Source organism: Talpa europaea (assembly GCF_964194135.1).
Source record: "Talpa europaea genome assembly, chromosome: 12".
In the NCBI taxonomy this organism is placed as follows: domain Eukaryota; kingdom Metazoa; phylum Chordata; class Mammalia; order Eulipotyphla; family Talpidae; genus Talpa; species Talpa europaea.
Genome location: NC_140079.1, coordinates 33,101,428 through 33,118,110, shown reverse-complemented (window position 1 = coordinate 33,118,110; position 16,683 = coordinate 33,101,428). Strand labels below are relative to the sequence as shown.

The 16,683-nt window shown below is 38.1% G+C and overlaps 1 protein-coding gene across 2 annotated transcripts in view; it reads right to left on the bottom strand.

Annotated features, from left to right (window-relative positions):
• Positions 1 to 1,932: 1,932 nt before the first annotated feature.
• Positions 1,933 to 16,683, bottom strand: part of NPAT (nuclear protein, coactivator of histone transcription) — a gene marked incomplete at both ends in the record, with an annotated part of 46,998 nt that continues 32,247 nt past the window's right edge. Inside the window, 8 exons of one of the 2 annotated variants that reach the window (XM_084251268.1) lie at positions 1,933 to 2,010; positions 3,189 to 4,332; positions 4,455 to 4,560; positions 6,962 to 7,070; positions 7,144 to 7,259; positions 9,186 to 10,853; positions 14,306 to 14,434; positions 15,039 to 15,135. In XM_084251268.1, coding sequence (XP_084107394.1) covers positions 1,933 to 2,010; positions 3,189 to 4,332; positions 4,455 to 4,560; positions 6,962 to 7,070; positions 7,144 to 7,259; positions 9,186 to 10,853; positions 14,306 to 14,434; positions 15,039 to 15,135 — 3,447 coding nt within the window. The remainder of the gene's footprint in view (positions 2,011 to 3,188; positions 4,333 to 4,454; positions 4,561 to 6,961; positions 7,071 to 7,143; positions 7,260 to 9,185; positions 10,854 to 14,305; positions 14,435 to 15,038; positions 15,136 to 16,683) is intronic. The other variant, XM_084251269.1, reaches the window with a different exon arrangement.

Genomic DNA, 16,683 nt, shown 5'->3' with positions numbered 1-16,683 from the left:
GGGCTTAATGTTTTGCTCTTGAAAATGAAAGAAAGTTACAAATACATATATTTCCTTTTGACAATATCTAGTGGCTCTTAGTGAACTAACAATCTCAGAGTGAATGCGTTTTAATATGCACATGAATTCGTAGTACTCAGGACACATAAACATATATTGAAGAAAATGTAATTTTCAACATGTGATTCTGAAAAAAGACTTGCCTTGCAAAGAAATTTATCAAAATATCTAAATATAAAATAACAATATAAAATAACTTTTGAAGGAAAATATTTATTTAAACCTAACTGTGGTACAGTATCAAGTTGAGTTAAATAAACAATTGTATATTTAGTTCTTTAGAAACAGACCACTGCCACATCATAAAAAATTTTTACAACACAAATTTCTGCAGTAAGGGTCAGCCTTAGATGTGATTTCTACATTGAAAAATGCTGTGTTAGAGTAAGATGAGTAAGATTTTTTTTTTTTAAAGCCTAGGACAAAAAAAGGTTGAGGAAAATATACACAACTGTAGAAAAAAACTTTAATATATTGATATGAAACCAAACAGAAAACACTTAAAAGAACATACTTTAATATCTAGGCACAATTGGTCACATACAAATTACAGGTTTCCCCCGCAATCTGAAAGCACAATGTTCTGATTTGGTATGTTTCGGCAGGTTATTTTTTGGGTCTAGGAATACTTTTACCATTTATATGGAAAACCTTTTCAGTGTTCTCAGACTCCTAAAATAACCTACCAGATCATACCAAATAGGAATGTCCTACTTTTTGGATAGCAGGGGGAACCTGCATAATTTCTGTTCTCATTTAAAAGTTTAAGCCAATTCTTCAACTTGACTGATGTTTATGTTTAATACAGAAAAGGCACCTCTTTCTCCTTAAGGACTTTTTTGAGAATAATTCTTTATGACACTTTGAGGGGCTCAAAGACAATGTGCTATACAGATACAGTCATTTAACAGCCCACTTAGAAGAAACTAAATTAAAATATAAAACTATGATTCCTCTTTTTACATCTTATGATGGACATGGCTTTCTAAAATAATACCAGAAGATAATCCTTCACACACACTTTAATATAGAATACAAGATTTAAATTAAATGTGCATTGGTCACTACTATGTAAAGAGGTTTATGAATTAGTGCAATTCTTTAGATCCCCAGTATTCAGGGGAAAATAATATACATACCAAGAAATTCCAACTACATAACCAAATTTTATATGGCTCAATAGTCGAGACTTAGTTCTGTAAAAGACCTTAAAAGTTATAAACAAAGGATCAGGACGCGCAAATGGTTTACAAAATTCCCATTTTAAAAGAGAAGTCCAGAATGACCAGAAGAAACAATTAAGGTGTAAAAGTCCAGAAATATATTCTTTACTGCAATTATAAGAAGGGGTGAAAAACTCCAAACACTTATTTTCTGATCACTACCAGGTGAAGTAGTTATCATTTTGTATTACTTAGTGGCTATGTCTTTCAGTGTCTAGTTGGACAGTTACTGAAAGCAATCTACAAGGAAAAGCATTTTCCCCCCAAAAGTGAGAAACTATTTCAGATGAATAAGCCTCAGAATGAGGGATCATAAGTCAAAAAACACAGTGTAAGAATATTAGGTTGATCTAAGCTCTATTTCAATAAGATTTATACAACATTTACATATGCAATTGTCAAAGCTATACAGTTTTGCAGATTGGCTTTACTTACATTTCTGCAAATTTTTTTCAAAATAAAAAATATACCAGTTAAATCTATTTACAAGTAGGAAGCTGCTTCAGAAACAGCATGATTTAGATATAAAGTGAAATTTCAGTACAAGGAAAGTGCAGGTCATGCTTTCAGAGTCTGTCAATATCTCATTCCCTACACTCACAGCTTAAGGGATAAGAGTTTTACACCTATTATTCTAATACGTTCATATTTACTCATCATAATGTAATGATAACAAAAATTTGTCCACATCCATTCCAGCTGGAAATGAACTGGGTAGCTTCTTTTTCTGTCAAAAAAAAAAAAAAAAAAAGAAAAAAAGAAAAAAAGAAAAAATAAGCCTAAGTTAACATTGTGAATTCAATTCAAGGCCAAAACTTTCCTATTCAGTCACTCAGAACCTTTCATCAGGTTCTTACATATACTGATATCTTTGCCAACATTTTTATTTCATTAGAATTTCAGTTACATAGAGAAGTACAAATTTTATAAATCTAAGGTTACTAAAATGTGCTTTGATATTTCAACATTAGTTTAGGGCAAAATATATTACATAAATCCAGAGTGTGTGAAAACTGAATGAGACAAGGTAGCCATTTCTATAAGGTAGCCATTATTGCCAAACCACAAACCTTAAAAATTTAGTAAGATTTTCAGAGTGACAGGTACTTTCTCAAGTTCTAAACACTTGATAATACAGTACATGTAATAAGGTAAAATGGGTAACTTGAGGTCAAACAAAGCAGCTGAGACTAAGCTACAGGTTTACTTGTGGTCACGGAACCAATAAGCAAGTGATCAGGAATCAAACCCTGGCTTACTTGGCTATAAAGTCAATATTTTTTCCCCTCATAATCTATTTCCTCAATGACACTGTAAACACCTTTCTTCCTATTCAATTCACTTACTAATTGGCTAAACGGCTTTAGGAGAAAAGTTTCATGTTTCATGTAGCAATACTATGCCTGCATTGCCTTTCTATAGATAAGCAGTGTTAAAGAGGAAACAGGTAAACTTAAATTTTATATTGCTTTAACATGCCAACTTCTGTAAAGGCTTATGGAAGAGATGGCAGGTCATGTGAAAAAAATCCCTAGAGGTAGGAGGAGTTGCAAAGAAGGCTTCTACTTGGTTATTCCACACACAATGGCTTTCCATGCTTATGTCATTCTCCCCAAAGTACTAAGGTCCTATCATGACAGTAACAAAAACCTCCTTCCCAAAGGAATATGTTTAAAAATAAATGTCTTAGTAATTGTTCTGAAAATGTGGTTCCACCAAGACACACCGAGTACCACACTGGCTGAGAAACACTGCTATATAGGCTGTATTTTCTCAGTCAAAACTCAATGCTGTCTTGATTAAGTTTGGGTAGATAGCTGTGGGGAAAAAATGCTGAGGTCGCTAATCTGAGCAAGTGAAAGAAAGGCAGAGGTATGGTTTTGAAATTAAGATGTTCAAACTTGCCTTAATTTTCTTCTTCTTCATTGGTATTGATGAATTTGCAAGATTTTTACCAGAAGTACGGCTGCGCTCCCGCTCATCTAATTCCTCAATTTTCCGCTTTTTTGTTGTGCTCCTTGAAGAGGCCCTGAACTGCTGCGTGTTGTCTTTCAGAGGAGTAGAAGCAGTTCTTGAGATGGCTGCTCTAGAGAGAATCATCAGTGTGTGGGCAGCCATGTTAACACTGTTCTCACTCCCAGTCTCACTGGCGGGGCTGCAGGCAGGCAAGTCTGGAGTGACAGGGGGGACCATCACTTTGGGCACGCTACTGTCCTCACCGAAACGCCTGCTGGAGGGGACCTTGATACCATCAGCAGGTTCTTCCTTATGCTTTTCCCCTGCCCCTGAGCCAGGTGTCCGGGGAACAGGTAAGTCAGCGCTATCAGGGAGCCTACTGACTGGACTATGCCACTGAACATCTTGTAACATTTCTGAAGGATGTTTGGTTAGTGGGCTCATCAAAGAATTGGCAGATTTGGTCTGTTCTTGTTTCAGATCCTTCACAGTTGGACCCACTGAAGTGACATTTTTACCATTTGAGGCTGTGCCTTGTTTTTTGGTTAGTTCTTGCAGTGAAGTTATAGTTTTCTCATTTCTTAAACCCCCATTTTGCTGTCCATTAGACAGTTTTGAGGTTTCTGGATTTTTTCTTTCCATATCACTGCATAATTCATTCTCCTTGTTAGCTGTTGCTTTATGGAAAGATTCAAGTACAGCTTCTGTTGGTGAGACTTTCTTTTCTGACTGAGTTTCTTTTATGGTGGTATGTCTACTAATGGCAGTTTCTGATTTAGATAAAATCTTAGGCACAGGAGGTTTCTCTCTTTTGAGAGCATTATGAGAAGGGGGTTTTAAGGTGGAGGACGAAAGGGGTAAGTCAAGATTAGGAAGTAAAACGTCATTCTTCTCTTTGTTGTGGGACCCCACCCTATGGTTTGGCCCCTGTGTACTTGCCACAGGAGAAGCAGTGCTATCAAAACAAAGTACACGCCTGTGGCTTTCAAATGGCTTGCTAGTTGGAACCACATTCTCTACTGACAAGGGAACGGTGGTTTCTTCCAATTTTTTCCCAAGATCTGTGGTCAACTTCTTGTCAGAAACTTCAACTCTACCAATTAGGAAAAAAAAAAAAGAAAAGAAAAGAAAAAAAAGAAAAAAATTTAGCAACATAAAAAAATCCCGTTTTTTCTCTGGCCATTCAAAGAATCTGTTAAGAACTTTCCTTCTCACCTTTGGGCAGAGCATCCAACTAAATGACTCGACGAATCCACCAAATTATTTACCTGTTTTCCTGAAATTATAAATGGATTAATTAGAAAAGGAAAACAAAACATTCCTAAGAGAATATACTTGCTTGAAAATGCATATGATAGGTCACAGTATTACAAGAAAACACCTAAATTTTTTTTTCATTTTTTAAAGATTTATTTATTTATTTATGTATATAAGAACTGGGGTGTAGGCCGAGGTGTGTGTGTGGGGGGAGAGGCTTCACCAGAGACAGAGTGGGGAGCAGAACACTCAGATGTACTGAAATACACTGCTGAGGGGAGTAGCGGGTGAGACAAGAGAGGTCTGCTGTGCCATGTGTGTTGGCTCCCTGGCCGGGGATCCAACTCATGTTGCAGTGGCTGGCAGCAGCCTCACAGTGCTGTCTTTAACCCCTGCACCACCATGGAGGCCCTCATGTATTTTTTTTTTTAATAAGAGAAAACTTTAAAAATGATAGCTAATATACAAATGAAATGTTCACAAACTAGTCTTTAAAAGCAGCCTTGTAATTATACAAGATAGTCACTCATTCATTTTTATAGAGATTTCAAAATAAAAATATGGAGCAAATGACATGATTCAACTTCTGTTTGTTTTTTTTTTTTTTTTTTTTATAGAGGCATGCTTTTTTTATTTATTTGTTTGCTGGTTTGTTTGTTTGTTTTGTTTATACACGCACTGGGTACAGTCAGAAGCACGGGAGGGTGAAAGAATTCACCAGAGCCAGAGCGGGGAGCAGAGCAGGCAGAAGGACCAAAGTACACTGCTGAGGGGAGCAGTGGGTGGCAGGAGAGGTCTGCGCGCCACGTGGGACCCTCCTCTGGTGGCCGGGGAGCAGCCGGGGATTGAACCGGTGCCGCAGAGGCCGCGGGCAGCTTTGCAACCCAGCGCTCAACTGCTGTGCCACTAGGGAGGCCCAACTTCAGTCTTTGGATTTATACATTACAATGCTCAATGCAGCACTTAAAGGTATTACTTAGATTCATACATAGTTACTTTAGTCCTACCTGAAAATTTTGCCCATTTAACTGTGAATTTGCAAATCTACTTGATTCGGAGACTGTGCACTGGAGTTTTAATAGCCATATTTCAATTTCCATGGACTTCAGAGATTATGTGAGGGGGTACGAAGATACGAAGTTAGAAAGGAAAGCAAAGACGAGATGAGGGCCTTGCGTGTTAAGAAAAATATTGGAAAAAACCCAATGTATATGGTGATATTAATGGAGATAGAAAAGACAATGATGTGGATAAAGGAGGAATGGGAAATAAGGGTTGGTAGGTGGTCAAACCCAAGAATCTGTATGTACAGTTAGGAGTAAAAGAAGAAAAGCTAAAGATCTAGAAGACAGAATCTAGATCATAGGTAGATGATATTAACTTTAAGAATAACAAAATCATTCTTCTAAGAAAGAAGGGAAAAAGAAAGTAGTTTTTGAGAGGAGCTGTGAATTCCGGAGCAGTGTGAAGGGAAAATGGGAGAGAAAAAGAACAGGAAGACATTTTAAAAATGAATGTAAAATGGCAATAAGGGTAAGAAATTTTTAAATGGTACTGAATGTCATCACTTCCAAACAATGTTAAGAAGCCTAGGTCAAAGGCAGAGGTGGTTGGACAGATTCAGTGCTGAAGGTAGCATTTGGGTATGGCAGAATAACATGGAAAAACAGGCATTGTAGAATTGAGCCTGTATGGGGAAGAGGTGAATCCAGAAACCAACTGAAAATTCAGGTGAAAGGTGACAATAGATCTCTCTGAAAGACATTTAATGGATATATGAAAGTGTCTTAAACACTATTATGAACTGTATAGGTTTAATAAGAAATAGTAACAAAATAAATATGGGAGAAGCTGGCTAAAGTGAAGATTAGACTTAGCAGTGGAAGGGGTTACTGAAATTTGAGGTCAGGGTGTGGGGTAGGTTAAAAATAGGGGCATTTGAGGTAGAGAAGTCTGAGAAGTAAGTGCAACATTCATCAACGCCCTGAATGAAAACCTGGTGTTACGTTGTATATGGTGCCTACTGTTGAAATTTTTAATTTTCTGGCTAATGCAATCAAATTTTTCCTTTATGAATGTTCTTGTTTTTTAAAACCAATCCTCTATTCCAGTATCAAAAGATATTCTTAACATTTTGTTTTACCATTTGACTTTCACTTTTAGTTCTTTAATCATCTTGGAGTTCACCTTTGTATATGGTATAAAGGAGGCATCCAGTATTTTTCAGATTATATAAAACAACTAAAAAATCTTATCAAACAATCCACCCTGCCCCCTCTTACTTTTGATGTTACTTCCCCACACACAAGGCCCTGCAGATACCATCTTTTTCTAAACTATTTTGTTCCATTTATCTTTTTAATTACTGCAATGAACAGATTAGTTATTAAAAAAGAAAGGCTGTGGTGCTGCCAAAAACAAATGAACACACAACATAAAGTGACACTGATGAACTTAAAATGTACCTGTACAAGGCTTGCTTCTTACTGCCTGAGTCTTCTGAGATTTTGGAGGGATGGGGAATTGAGAGATACTTCTACTGCATACAGGTGCTGCCAAAGGCATATGAAGGACCTAGAAGAGAAGATGTCATTAGCTACACTACGTTTGAAAAGCATCAATGCTGTTTTGAATGCATAAATTTTACCTGTCGAGGAGGAGCAGAAAAGGTATTTCCATTCTGTCCAACCACAGACACAGGGATCATTCCCACCATTCCCTGGAGTACAGGCTGGACTGGAGAAGCGATTATGATGGCAGATCCTAAAAAAAATTTCTCAGTAAGATTTTCTCTCCTAAACACTATACACCAAAGTAATTATTGCGAAATTCTGTAACATTCTTTCTTTATAATCTGTTCTTCTTTAAAAAATTAATTTACGAACATCAAGACTAATCATAGTCAATGTGAACATTCAAGTAGCCTTATGGCGTTTAATCAAGATAATTATCATAAGCGTAACACTCTATAGCCAAGAAATCATATCATTACAGTTATATTCTGACTCCTCTACAAAGCATCATGAAACTCATTAGAGAACTGGTGAGGTCTGAATCTTACATATTACAAAAACAGGATCCCAACTAAATGTTAACAACCCAAGACCTGCTCATAACTCCAACTATTCTCTCAATGGTACTGTCAAAAAGGTCCAGATATATGCACAATGAACTAAAACTAGACTTACATAGTCCTTAGATGTCAACAATATAGTCTATGGCAAAGGTCGGACACTCTTCTATTAGGAATAGTATAGTTCTATTATATGGTAGTACAGATTTATAACTGAGCCTTGCTTGCACTATAAATCAATCTATTCCTAATATTCACTCACTACTTTTGTGGGGATGATTTCCTCACTCCCGTGCACACCTTCTTCAGCCTCTCAAATACCTTCAGAGATATCATATATTCCAAAGTCCTCCCTCTTTCTCTAAGCTGTAGCTCAAATCCCACATTCTCTACCAAATTCTGACCAGTTTCTTTTATTTTAAATAGCACTTCGAACTGATCCATCAGGCTCAATGCTCAATTTCTGATATTTAATTATTGTCTGCCTATAATGTAAAAAAGGAAAAGGAGCCTGGGAACCAATATAGAAGGAACTGTAGATAAACATGCCACAAGTTCTCTCCTAAAGGAGTATCTTATCAAGGTGAGCAGGATGGTCATGCCAACCACTAACTAAATATAAAATGACATGTAATAAATGCAACAAGTGCCTCTATAAACAAGAGTTCTAAGGACGGGGTCAATTCTGGATATTAAAGACAGTAAGGAATTTCAAAGGGTTTTATGGACAGAGACATTCAAATTTTGTTTTAAATCTCTCCATGTAAGGGTTCCCTGGTGGCACAGGGGTTAAGACTCAGTGCTATCACAGCTATGGCCGGAGTTTGATCCCTGGTCAGGGAGCTAATCCATATATGGTGCAGTGGACCTCTCCTGTCTTGCCTGCTGTTCCCCTCAGCAGTGTATTTCAGTAGATCAGCCTGTTCTGCTCCCCACTCCATTTCTGGTGAATCCTCTCACCCCGCAGCAGCTAAACCCCAGTTCTTCTACGCATAAATAAATCTTAAAAAAAGTGCACATAGTTATTAGAGTCTTTGAAAACTAAGACCATGCAAGCTGTTTAAAAAAATCTCCCACAATAGAGGTGCCTTCTGTTCACCTGCATCATTTTCTCCTTTCCTTTTTTTCCCCTAATAAACTTGTCCTTTTTGGATTAAAAAAAAACTTCCCCCAACACTGGGTTTTAGTATAGATACACATGAGGAATCAGTCTGTGTGTGTGTATGTGGTAGCTTACCACATGGACTAGGAAGTAATTGTGGAAGGAGAAAAGTGAAAAATTAAATCACTGAATTCCACAGCTTACCAGAGTATTTTTAAAAAAGGTCAAGGTCTCCCTGAATTAATTAGCTGAAGAAGTATCATAATCACAAATTTTAGAATCCTTTCTCCTACTCTCTAGCTAGTGATTTATTGTCTGAGACAATAACTGCCTACACGAGACATCAGATCACAAGCCAGTATGTCCTTTTCCTTTTCTTCTAAGCCTCCAACACTCACCACAGTGGGACTCCTTGGCATGGGTCAGTATGTGTGTGTGCATGTGTACATCTGTACCCGGACATACACAGGTGTAAGCCTATGTATCCAACTGTTCATTATGTTCTTCAAGTTACCTTGTGAAAAGCTGGGTGACACAGCTTGGTTGACAGCAAATACACTGTTTGCCCTGGGTGGTGTCTGTAACTGAGGTGGTGGAGGTTGAGCAGTGATAGGTGCAGAGTTTCCAGGCAACACCACAACATTAGACTGACTTACAGTTGTTCCCAAGGCTGTTGGATCAGTCACACAGGTAGCTATTAGAATGTTATTTGAATTGCCAAAAGTTGTGCTTGTGGCTGGCATCAACTGTATGTATCCGCCATCCTTTGAAACACACGGTGAAACATTCGCTGAAAAAGCTATGCTGTCCTCATTCTGAGTGCCGTTCACTGCAGAGTCTTCAGGTTTGAGCCCTAGCAGGCTCTGTTCCACTGAAGCTGAATCCTCTATTCCTTCAGCAGATGTGGTGGCACCTGCAGTTTCTTCCGAAGACAGGCACTTAACTAATTCTGCATTTTTTGCAGGTGATTTAGCAGAAGACAAAATTATAGTTGGCAAGTTTTCTTCGCTGATACTAGAAACAGCACTATTAAGTTCAGCATCCGAGGAAACAAATGGATCATCACTGATGATAATTTTCAGAGACACAATATTTGATGCATCTATCTCATTTGAGTTGTCACCAGCAGATTTACCAGTATTTTGGGACTCAGGGCGAGAATCTCCCATTGAAGAACACACAGGTTCAGAAGGAAGAGTGTGTCTATCTTCTATAGCATTACCTTCTGGAGGGATCAATGCAACTTCCCTACAGTTCTCATTTTCACCTAAAGAGAGAAAAATACTTTCTCCACCTTCTTTTACAGAAGATGAAGGCTCTTGTGACTCCAAAGCAACTTTCTCAGACTTGGAGGGCAGAATTTCTTGGTCTGTATGATTTAATTCAATAGGTGATGAATCATTAGATGGGTGTTTAATTGAAGATAATGAATCGCCAACACAAATTTCTACTTGTTCAGATATATTTAAACATGAACTTTCAACAGACACTGGTAATATTTTACTCTGAAGTGAAGAATTACCTTGGCAATCTGAAAGCTGTTGTGATGCAACTGGTAATACATTATTAATTTCAATTTTACTCTGGTGAATTTCACTAGAATCTGGTGACTTGGAACCAAGCAGACTAGTTTTAAGTATTCCTGTATCCTTAGAACTTTCACAAAATTGACTTTTTCTAGTTGGCTTCCCAGTTAATGGAGTATTATGGGATAAAAATTGAGAAGTTTTCCCAGAGAGGATTAAGTTTTCATTGTTAGTTTCACAACCAAGGGAAACAAATGAAGTTATTGGTATATCACATTGATGAGGCTGTAAATGAGACTCATTTGGCACACTTGGACACAAAGAATTGTTTTCAACTTCCAGAGCCATTTCAGTTTCAGCGGTCACCTGACTGCTGTATAATTCAGCACAATGCTGATTACATTCAGCATTAGAATTTACTCTTTGGTTAAAGTCATTCAAGTTAGGCACAGATTCAAAGGTAATATCAAGGGTACACTTTTGTTGAGAAGGTACAACTGTTTTAAAGGCCTTTTTCTGTATGCTAGGGCTTATTTGGGGAAAATGTTCCCGGACTTCCTGTCTAAGATCATTCTGGTTGGTGCCATCCTTCAAAGCATTTGCTGAGTCTTCACTTTGGTAGGATGTACAAAATGGGGGCTCAACAGATCGTGCATCTGTAAAATATCAAGTTGACAGAAAAATATGGTAAGTATGTACAGATTCTGAGATAGTATTCTTTACCTCAAAACACATTTTGCCAAGAAAATAATCTGACATATCAGTAAGTGGAAGTCTCACAGACTGTAGCTCTTGTTTTCTGAGTACCAAAACAACTACAGTTAAGTTTTACTGGTATCTCTTTAACAAGCACAAAACTGTTTTTACCAACCTGTTTTTCAAAATTCTGGGAAAATAGATGACACAATGAAATTCTGAAAAAGCACACAGGTTAAAGAACACCCATATTTATCAAAGATAAAAAGGACACCAAATAAAAGCTGCATTTTTTTTTTGTTTAAAGGTCTATTTATCTATGCATGTAAGAACTGGGGTACTGGGCCTCCCCTGGTGGCACAGCAGTTGAGTGCTGGGCTGTGAAGCTGCCCACAGCCTCTGCAGGGCCGGTTCGATCCTTGGCCACCAGCGCGGGACCCACATGGTGTACAGACCTCTCCTGCCGCCCACTGCTCTGCTCAGCAGTGTATTTCGTCTGTCTGCCTGCTCTGCTCCCCGCTCTGGCTCTGGTGAATTCTCTCACCCTCCCGCGCTTCTGACTGTAGCCAGTGCTTGCACAAATAAATAAATAAATAAACCCTTCAAAAAACTGCTAAACTCTTAAAAAAAAAGAACTGGGGTACAGGCCAGAGGTGCGGGGGGTGAGAGACTGAGTGGGGAATAGAACAGGTGTATTGACTGAAATACACTGCTGAGGGGAGCAGCAGGCGAGACAGGAGACGTCTGCAGCACCAAGTAAGCTACCTCCCTAACTGGGGATTGAACTTGTGCTGCAGTGGCTGCCGATAGCTTCATAGTGCTGCGACTTGACCTCTTGCGCTACCAGAGAGGCCCCAAACTGCAGCTTTTCAAAGAGTTGACTTTTCAACTTCTACCATTTCTATTATTTTTCTGATATATATATATTTTTTCGATTTATTTATTTAATTTATTTATACAAGCACAGGGCACAGTCAGAAGCGCGGGAGGGTGAGAGAATTCACCAGAGCCAGAGCGGGGAGCAGAGCAGGCAGAAGGACCGAAGCACACTGCTGAGGGGAGCAGCGGGCGGCAGGAGAGGTCTGTGCGCCATGTGGGACCCTCCACCGGTGGCCAGGGAGCAGCCGGGGATCGAACTGGTGCTGCAGAGGCTGCGGGCAGCTTCACAACCCAGCACTCAACCGCTGCGCCACCGGGGAGGCCCTTTCTAATAAATTCTTAAAGGTGAAATGGGGTCCAAAACATTTTGCATGATTAACATTTGATCTTACTGTGTACTGTTTAACTCTTAACACACATCATGTGAATGGTGCTGGGGTACATTGGGTACCCCAATGTAATGACTCAATTCTTGCCCTTGGAAAGGTCAGTAAAGCAGATACAGAACAGGAAGTCAGAATAATACATAGTAAAATTTATAATAGTATAGGAAAATAAGGGGATGTGAGAAAGTGTTGCAGAGGAAGTATTACATGAAATCTCACAAAATAAAGGTGGTAATTGGAATAAAAAATGTCATTTCAGAAGACAATAGCACTAATAAACTGGGTATACAGGCAATTTAGGATAGAAAACATGTAAAGTTAACAATATGAAAAATATAAGGATAAAAATCCAGAAAATAACCACCATCAAATAATTGTTAATGTGACACTGGGAAAATAATATTAGGCATATAGGACACAGGGCCGGTTAAGTGGAACTGGAAAAGGATTGAGACTTGAAGGAGGACTGAGGAGATAGGATTTCAAGTTTCATTTTCTGCAGCGGAGCTTGACTGAAACACACACTTTCATATATAATATATAATGAGAGAAAACACATCACATTATTATTCAGCCTCAGAAAAAATGGAGGATTAGGCTTGGGTGCAGGCAGATCCTCAAAGTAGAAATGTAGTATGAGATACTCCAAAAGTAGTTTTGGGAAGACATTCTGTGAGATTTGGAAACCATTTTTTTTTTTTTTTTTTGGCTAGGAGGTAATGGCATTTATAAACAGATGAGCAGAAAAGAATATTTTGGCACAGTGTGTTGTAGACAGAATGGACAGAGGTGGTACTAGAGAGGCCTATGGTTTAGCAGTAAGAGGGCCAAGGATGAAGGAAATAGACTGGGAAAGCATATGAACAGGAATTTGTCTTGCTGGTGGTGTTTCAGGGTTGTTTTTTTTTTGCTTGGGAAATGGTTACATGGGTATTTCCATGATTGTAAATCAATGAGCTGATACATTCTTATTGTGTACTTTTGTGCATGTAATATTCCACAATGAAAATACAACAAAATACCTTGGCCAATTTAAAAGATCTAAGATGAGGGGGGACTCCCTGGTGGTGCAAGGGGTTAAGTGTCAGCACTATGAAGCTATCAGCTGCCACTGTAGCACAAGTTTCATCCCTGGCCAGGGAGCTAACCGACATGGAGCAACAGACCTCTCCTATCTCATCCACTGCTCCCCTCAGCAATGCATTTCAGTCAATCTGCCTGTTCTAATCCCCACTCTGTCTCTGGTGAATCCTCTCACCCCCCACACCTCTGGCCTGTATCCCAGTTCTTGTATGCATAAATAAATCTTAAAAAAAAAAAAAAGATCTAAGATGAGCTTATTGTCTTCCCTCATTCAATAAATAGTTATTATGTGTCACACTGACACAGCGTGGAAGTACAAAGAAAGAATTGACTTAGTAGGCACGGTAGGTACACAGGACTTAAAATCTCATTAAGTCCATTAAGACAAGACTATCATCACAGCATATAGTTTCCTCCAAATAAATGAGATACAGATGCTGAATGGTCAGTTAAACCTGCTTAACAGGCTCAATGAATATTACTACCTTACATATCAGGGATTGAAACTTGTAATCCAGTAAAACTGTATTAGGGCCTCCCTGGTGGCACAGGGTTTGTTCAAGTCTCAGTGCTATCAAGCCATCCCCAGGCACCACAGCATGAGCTGGACCCCTGGTCAGGGAGCTAACCCACATGGTGCATGCAGCAGACCTCTCCTGTCTCATCTGCTGCTTTCCCCTCAGCAGTGTATTTCAGTAGATCTCCCTGTTCTGCTCCCTACTCTGTCTCTGGAGAATCCTCTCACCACCCACACCTCTGGTCTACACCCCAGTTCTTGCATGCATGCATAAATAAATCTTCAAAATAAATGAATAAAATTATATTAGATGTGACAGATTTTTGTTGACTTGGACACTCTTAATATCACCCTGTGCAAGTCAGAATCTACTGTATCATGGAAGAATGGGTACTAAAAATTCACCTTTATATCAGATTTACAAATACAGTAATGATCTATGTGTAAGTCTGAACAACTTCCAAATTGAACAACAGTATTTCTTGTCTTTGAAATTGTATTATGACTAATATTTGGGTTGATGATATTAACAAAATCAAATTCTTACCAGATTCTTCTGTTTTAAAAGAATCTTTAACTGAGAGATTTGTTTCATCTACTAAGACAACATTGGCATCAGTTTCCATATGCTGGTCAGAAATGCCTTGTGATATATTTTTATTATTCTTTGTTTTACCTGTTAAAAAGGGAACAGGAAACAACTGCTTAAATAACCAAAATAAAAACAACCATTCACTTACACAGCTTGACAGTGGTCATGTAACATTAAACTGTGATTTCCATTATTGTCCTATGAATGTTTTAAAATTGATCGCCTCGAAAAGTATGAAGATTTTTCCACCAGGTCGGTAGTTCTTAAACTCTAGCCTATATTAGTCACATGAGAGGTTAAAGAATTTTAAAGTATTTTCAGATAATGCTAATACTGCTGGAGATCACATTTTGAGAAATACTGCATGAGGCAGTAATTCTGTGGGCAACAGCCAGGTTTTTGCATTCCGTTGTATTACCCGACTGAATTTAGTAAACTGTATATATTTCAGAGTACAAAACATTTATGTTGAGTGGCAAAAAAAGTATATGAATACAAAACATTTCTCTATTTTTACTGCTAAACCTTTGAGTAATAACACTAAAACATTCTTCAATATATATGCAACATTTGCTTTACTGTAAATAGCTTTTTTCAGATGCACCAAGGAATGTTGCTTTACTCTAAGCTGCCAAAGAAACTGGAAAAAACTTTCTTCTAAGCGCTTTGAAAGAAATGGCTTACTTACCATAGTCAAAGAGATCAAACAGTGCCTGAAATGCTGGATCTGATTCTGTTTGTTCCAATATATCCTGTATAACTTCTTCAGACATGTGAATTTCACTCTGCAAAGGACGAAGTGGTCCTAACTGAATTACTATGCTTTAATCCCAGCAAAATAATTAGATAGCTAATATTTGATTTTTCATGTAGAAGTCTTTCTAAGAAAACTTGTTATATATAACACCATGTTCTTTTAAAATAAGACCAGAAAATAAAAAGTGAATTCCCTAATTCTACCCCTTAGAGCTAATGGGTCTGCATGTCTGGTACCACTTTGTTTAAACTTCCAAAAATTTTATATGTGAATGTGAACATATTTCCAGACTTAAAATAAAATGAATATAGGAACTACATACGTAATTATAAAATCACCTTTTTTTAATTTGAAATGCAGCATTGTGTAAGTTTAAGGCGTATAGCATAAAGACTTGAATTAAGTATATAATGATATGATACCCATAGTAAGTTTAGTTAACAACCATCAACTCATATAAATACAAAATAAAAAGCTTTTCTTTCTTTCCCATAACTCTTAGGAGCTACTCTTTTGGAATTTTCAAATAGACCACAGAGCAGAGTGAATTAGTCAGCATGTTGTACATTACATCTGCAGTACTTAAGACGTTTAAATCTTCTGACCACCTTTATTCAATAACGCTATCTTTGATAACCACAAATCTGATCTTTTTTTAAAATCAATTATTTATTTATTTATACAAGCACTGGGTACAGTCAGAAGCACAGGCGGGTGAGAGAATTCATTAGAGCCAGAGCGGAGAGCACAACAGGCAGACTGACGAAGTACACTGCTGAGGGGAGCAGCGGGTGGCAGGAGAGGTCTGCGCACCATGTGGGACCCTCGCCCTGCGGCCGGGGATTGAACCGGCACTGCAGAGGCTGCGCGCACCTTCGCAACCCAGCACTCAACCGCTCTGCCACCAGGGAGGCCCCAAATCTGATGTTTTTCTGAGTTTTATTTCATAATGTTCTTTAGTCTGCTTTTGTCACATTAGTTTATTGTATATTGTTGTTTAGGTCCTCCAGTATAAATTCACCTCCCTGGAATGTAGGGGAACCAAATAAGTGATCAGGAAATAAAAATTAATTATAATAAATTAAAAAACAAAATTAACAGATGTCTATAAAGCAGAGACACTCTGCAGGGGGGAGGTAGAGGGATCAAAATGGGGGAGGGAAGAGCACAAGGAACCATGATGATGGTGCATGGGTAAATCGGTGATGGGAATTTTACAGGGACTACACCCGAGAGGAAAAAGCATTCGCAGTACAAAAAAGAATGATGTGAAAAAAATATATATAAATTAGAAATAAAAATAAAAAAATCTTAAATTTAAAAATAAACAAATGGTAATATAGAAAAAAATGCGCCTCACCCCTTCTATGTATCTTCTTTGGTCTCTTAATATTCAATGCATTCTTCAAATGTATAAATCCTTGCTGATCTGCTGTTTACTTTTTTTAAAAGATTTTTATTTATTCAAGCATACAAGAACCGGGGTACAGCAGATGTGTGGGAGGGTGAGAGAATTCACCAGAGACAGAGCAGGGAACAGAACAGGCAGACTGACTGAAATATACTGCTGAGGGGA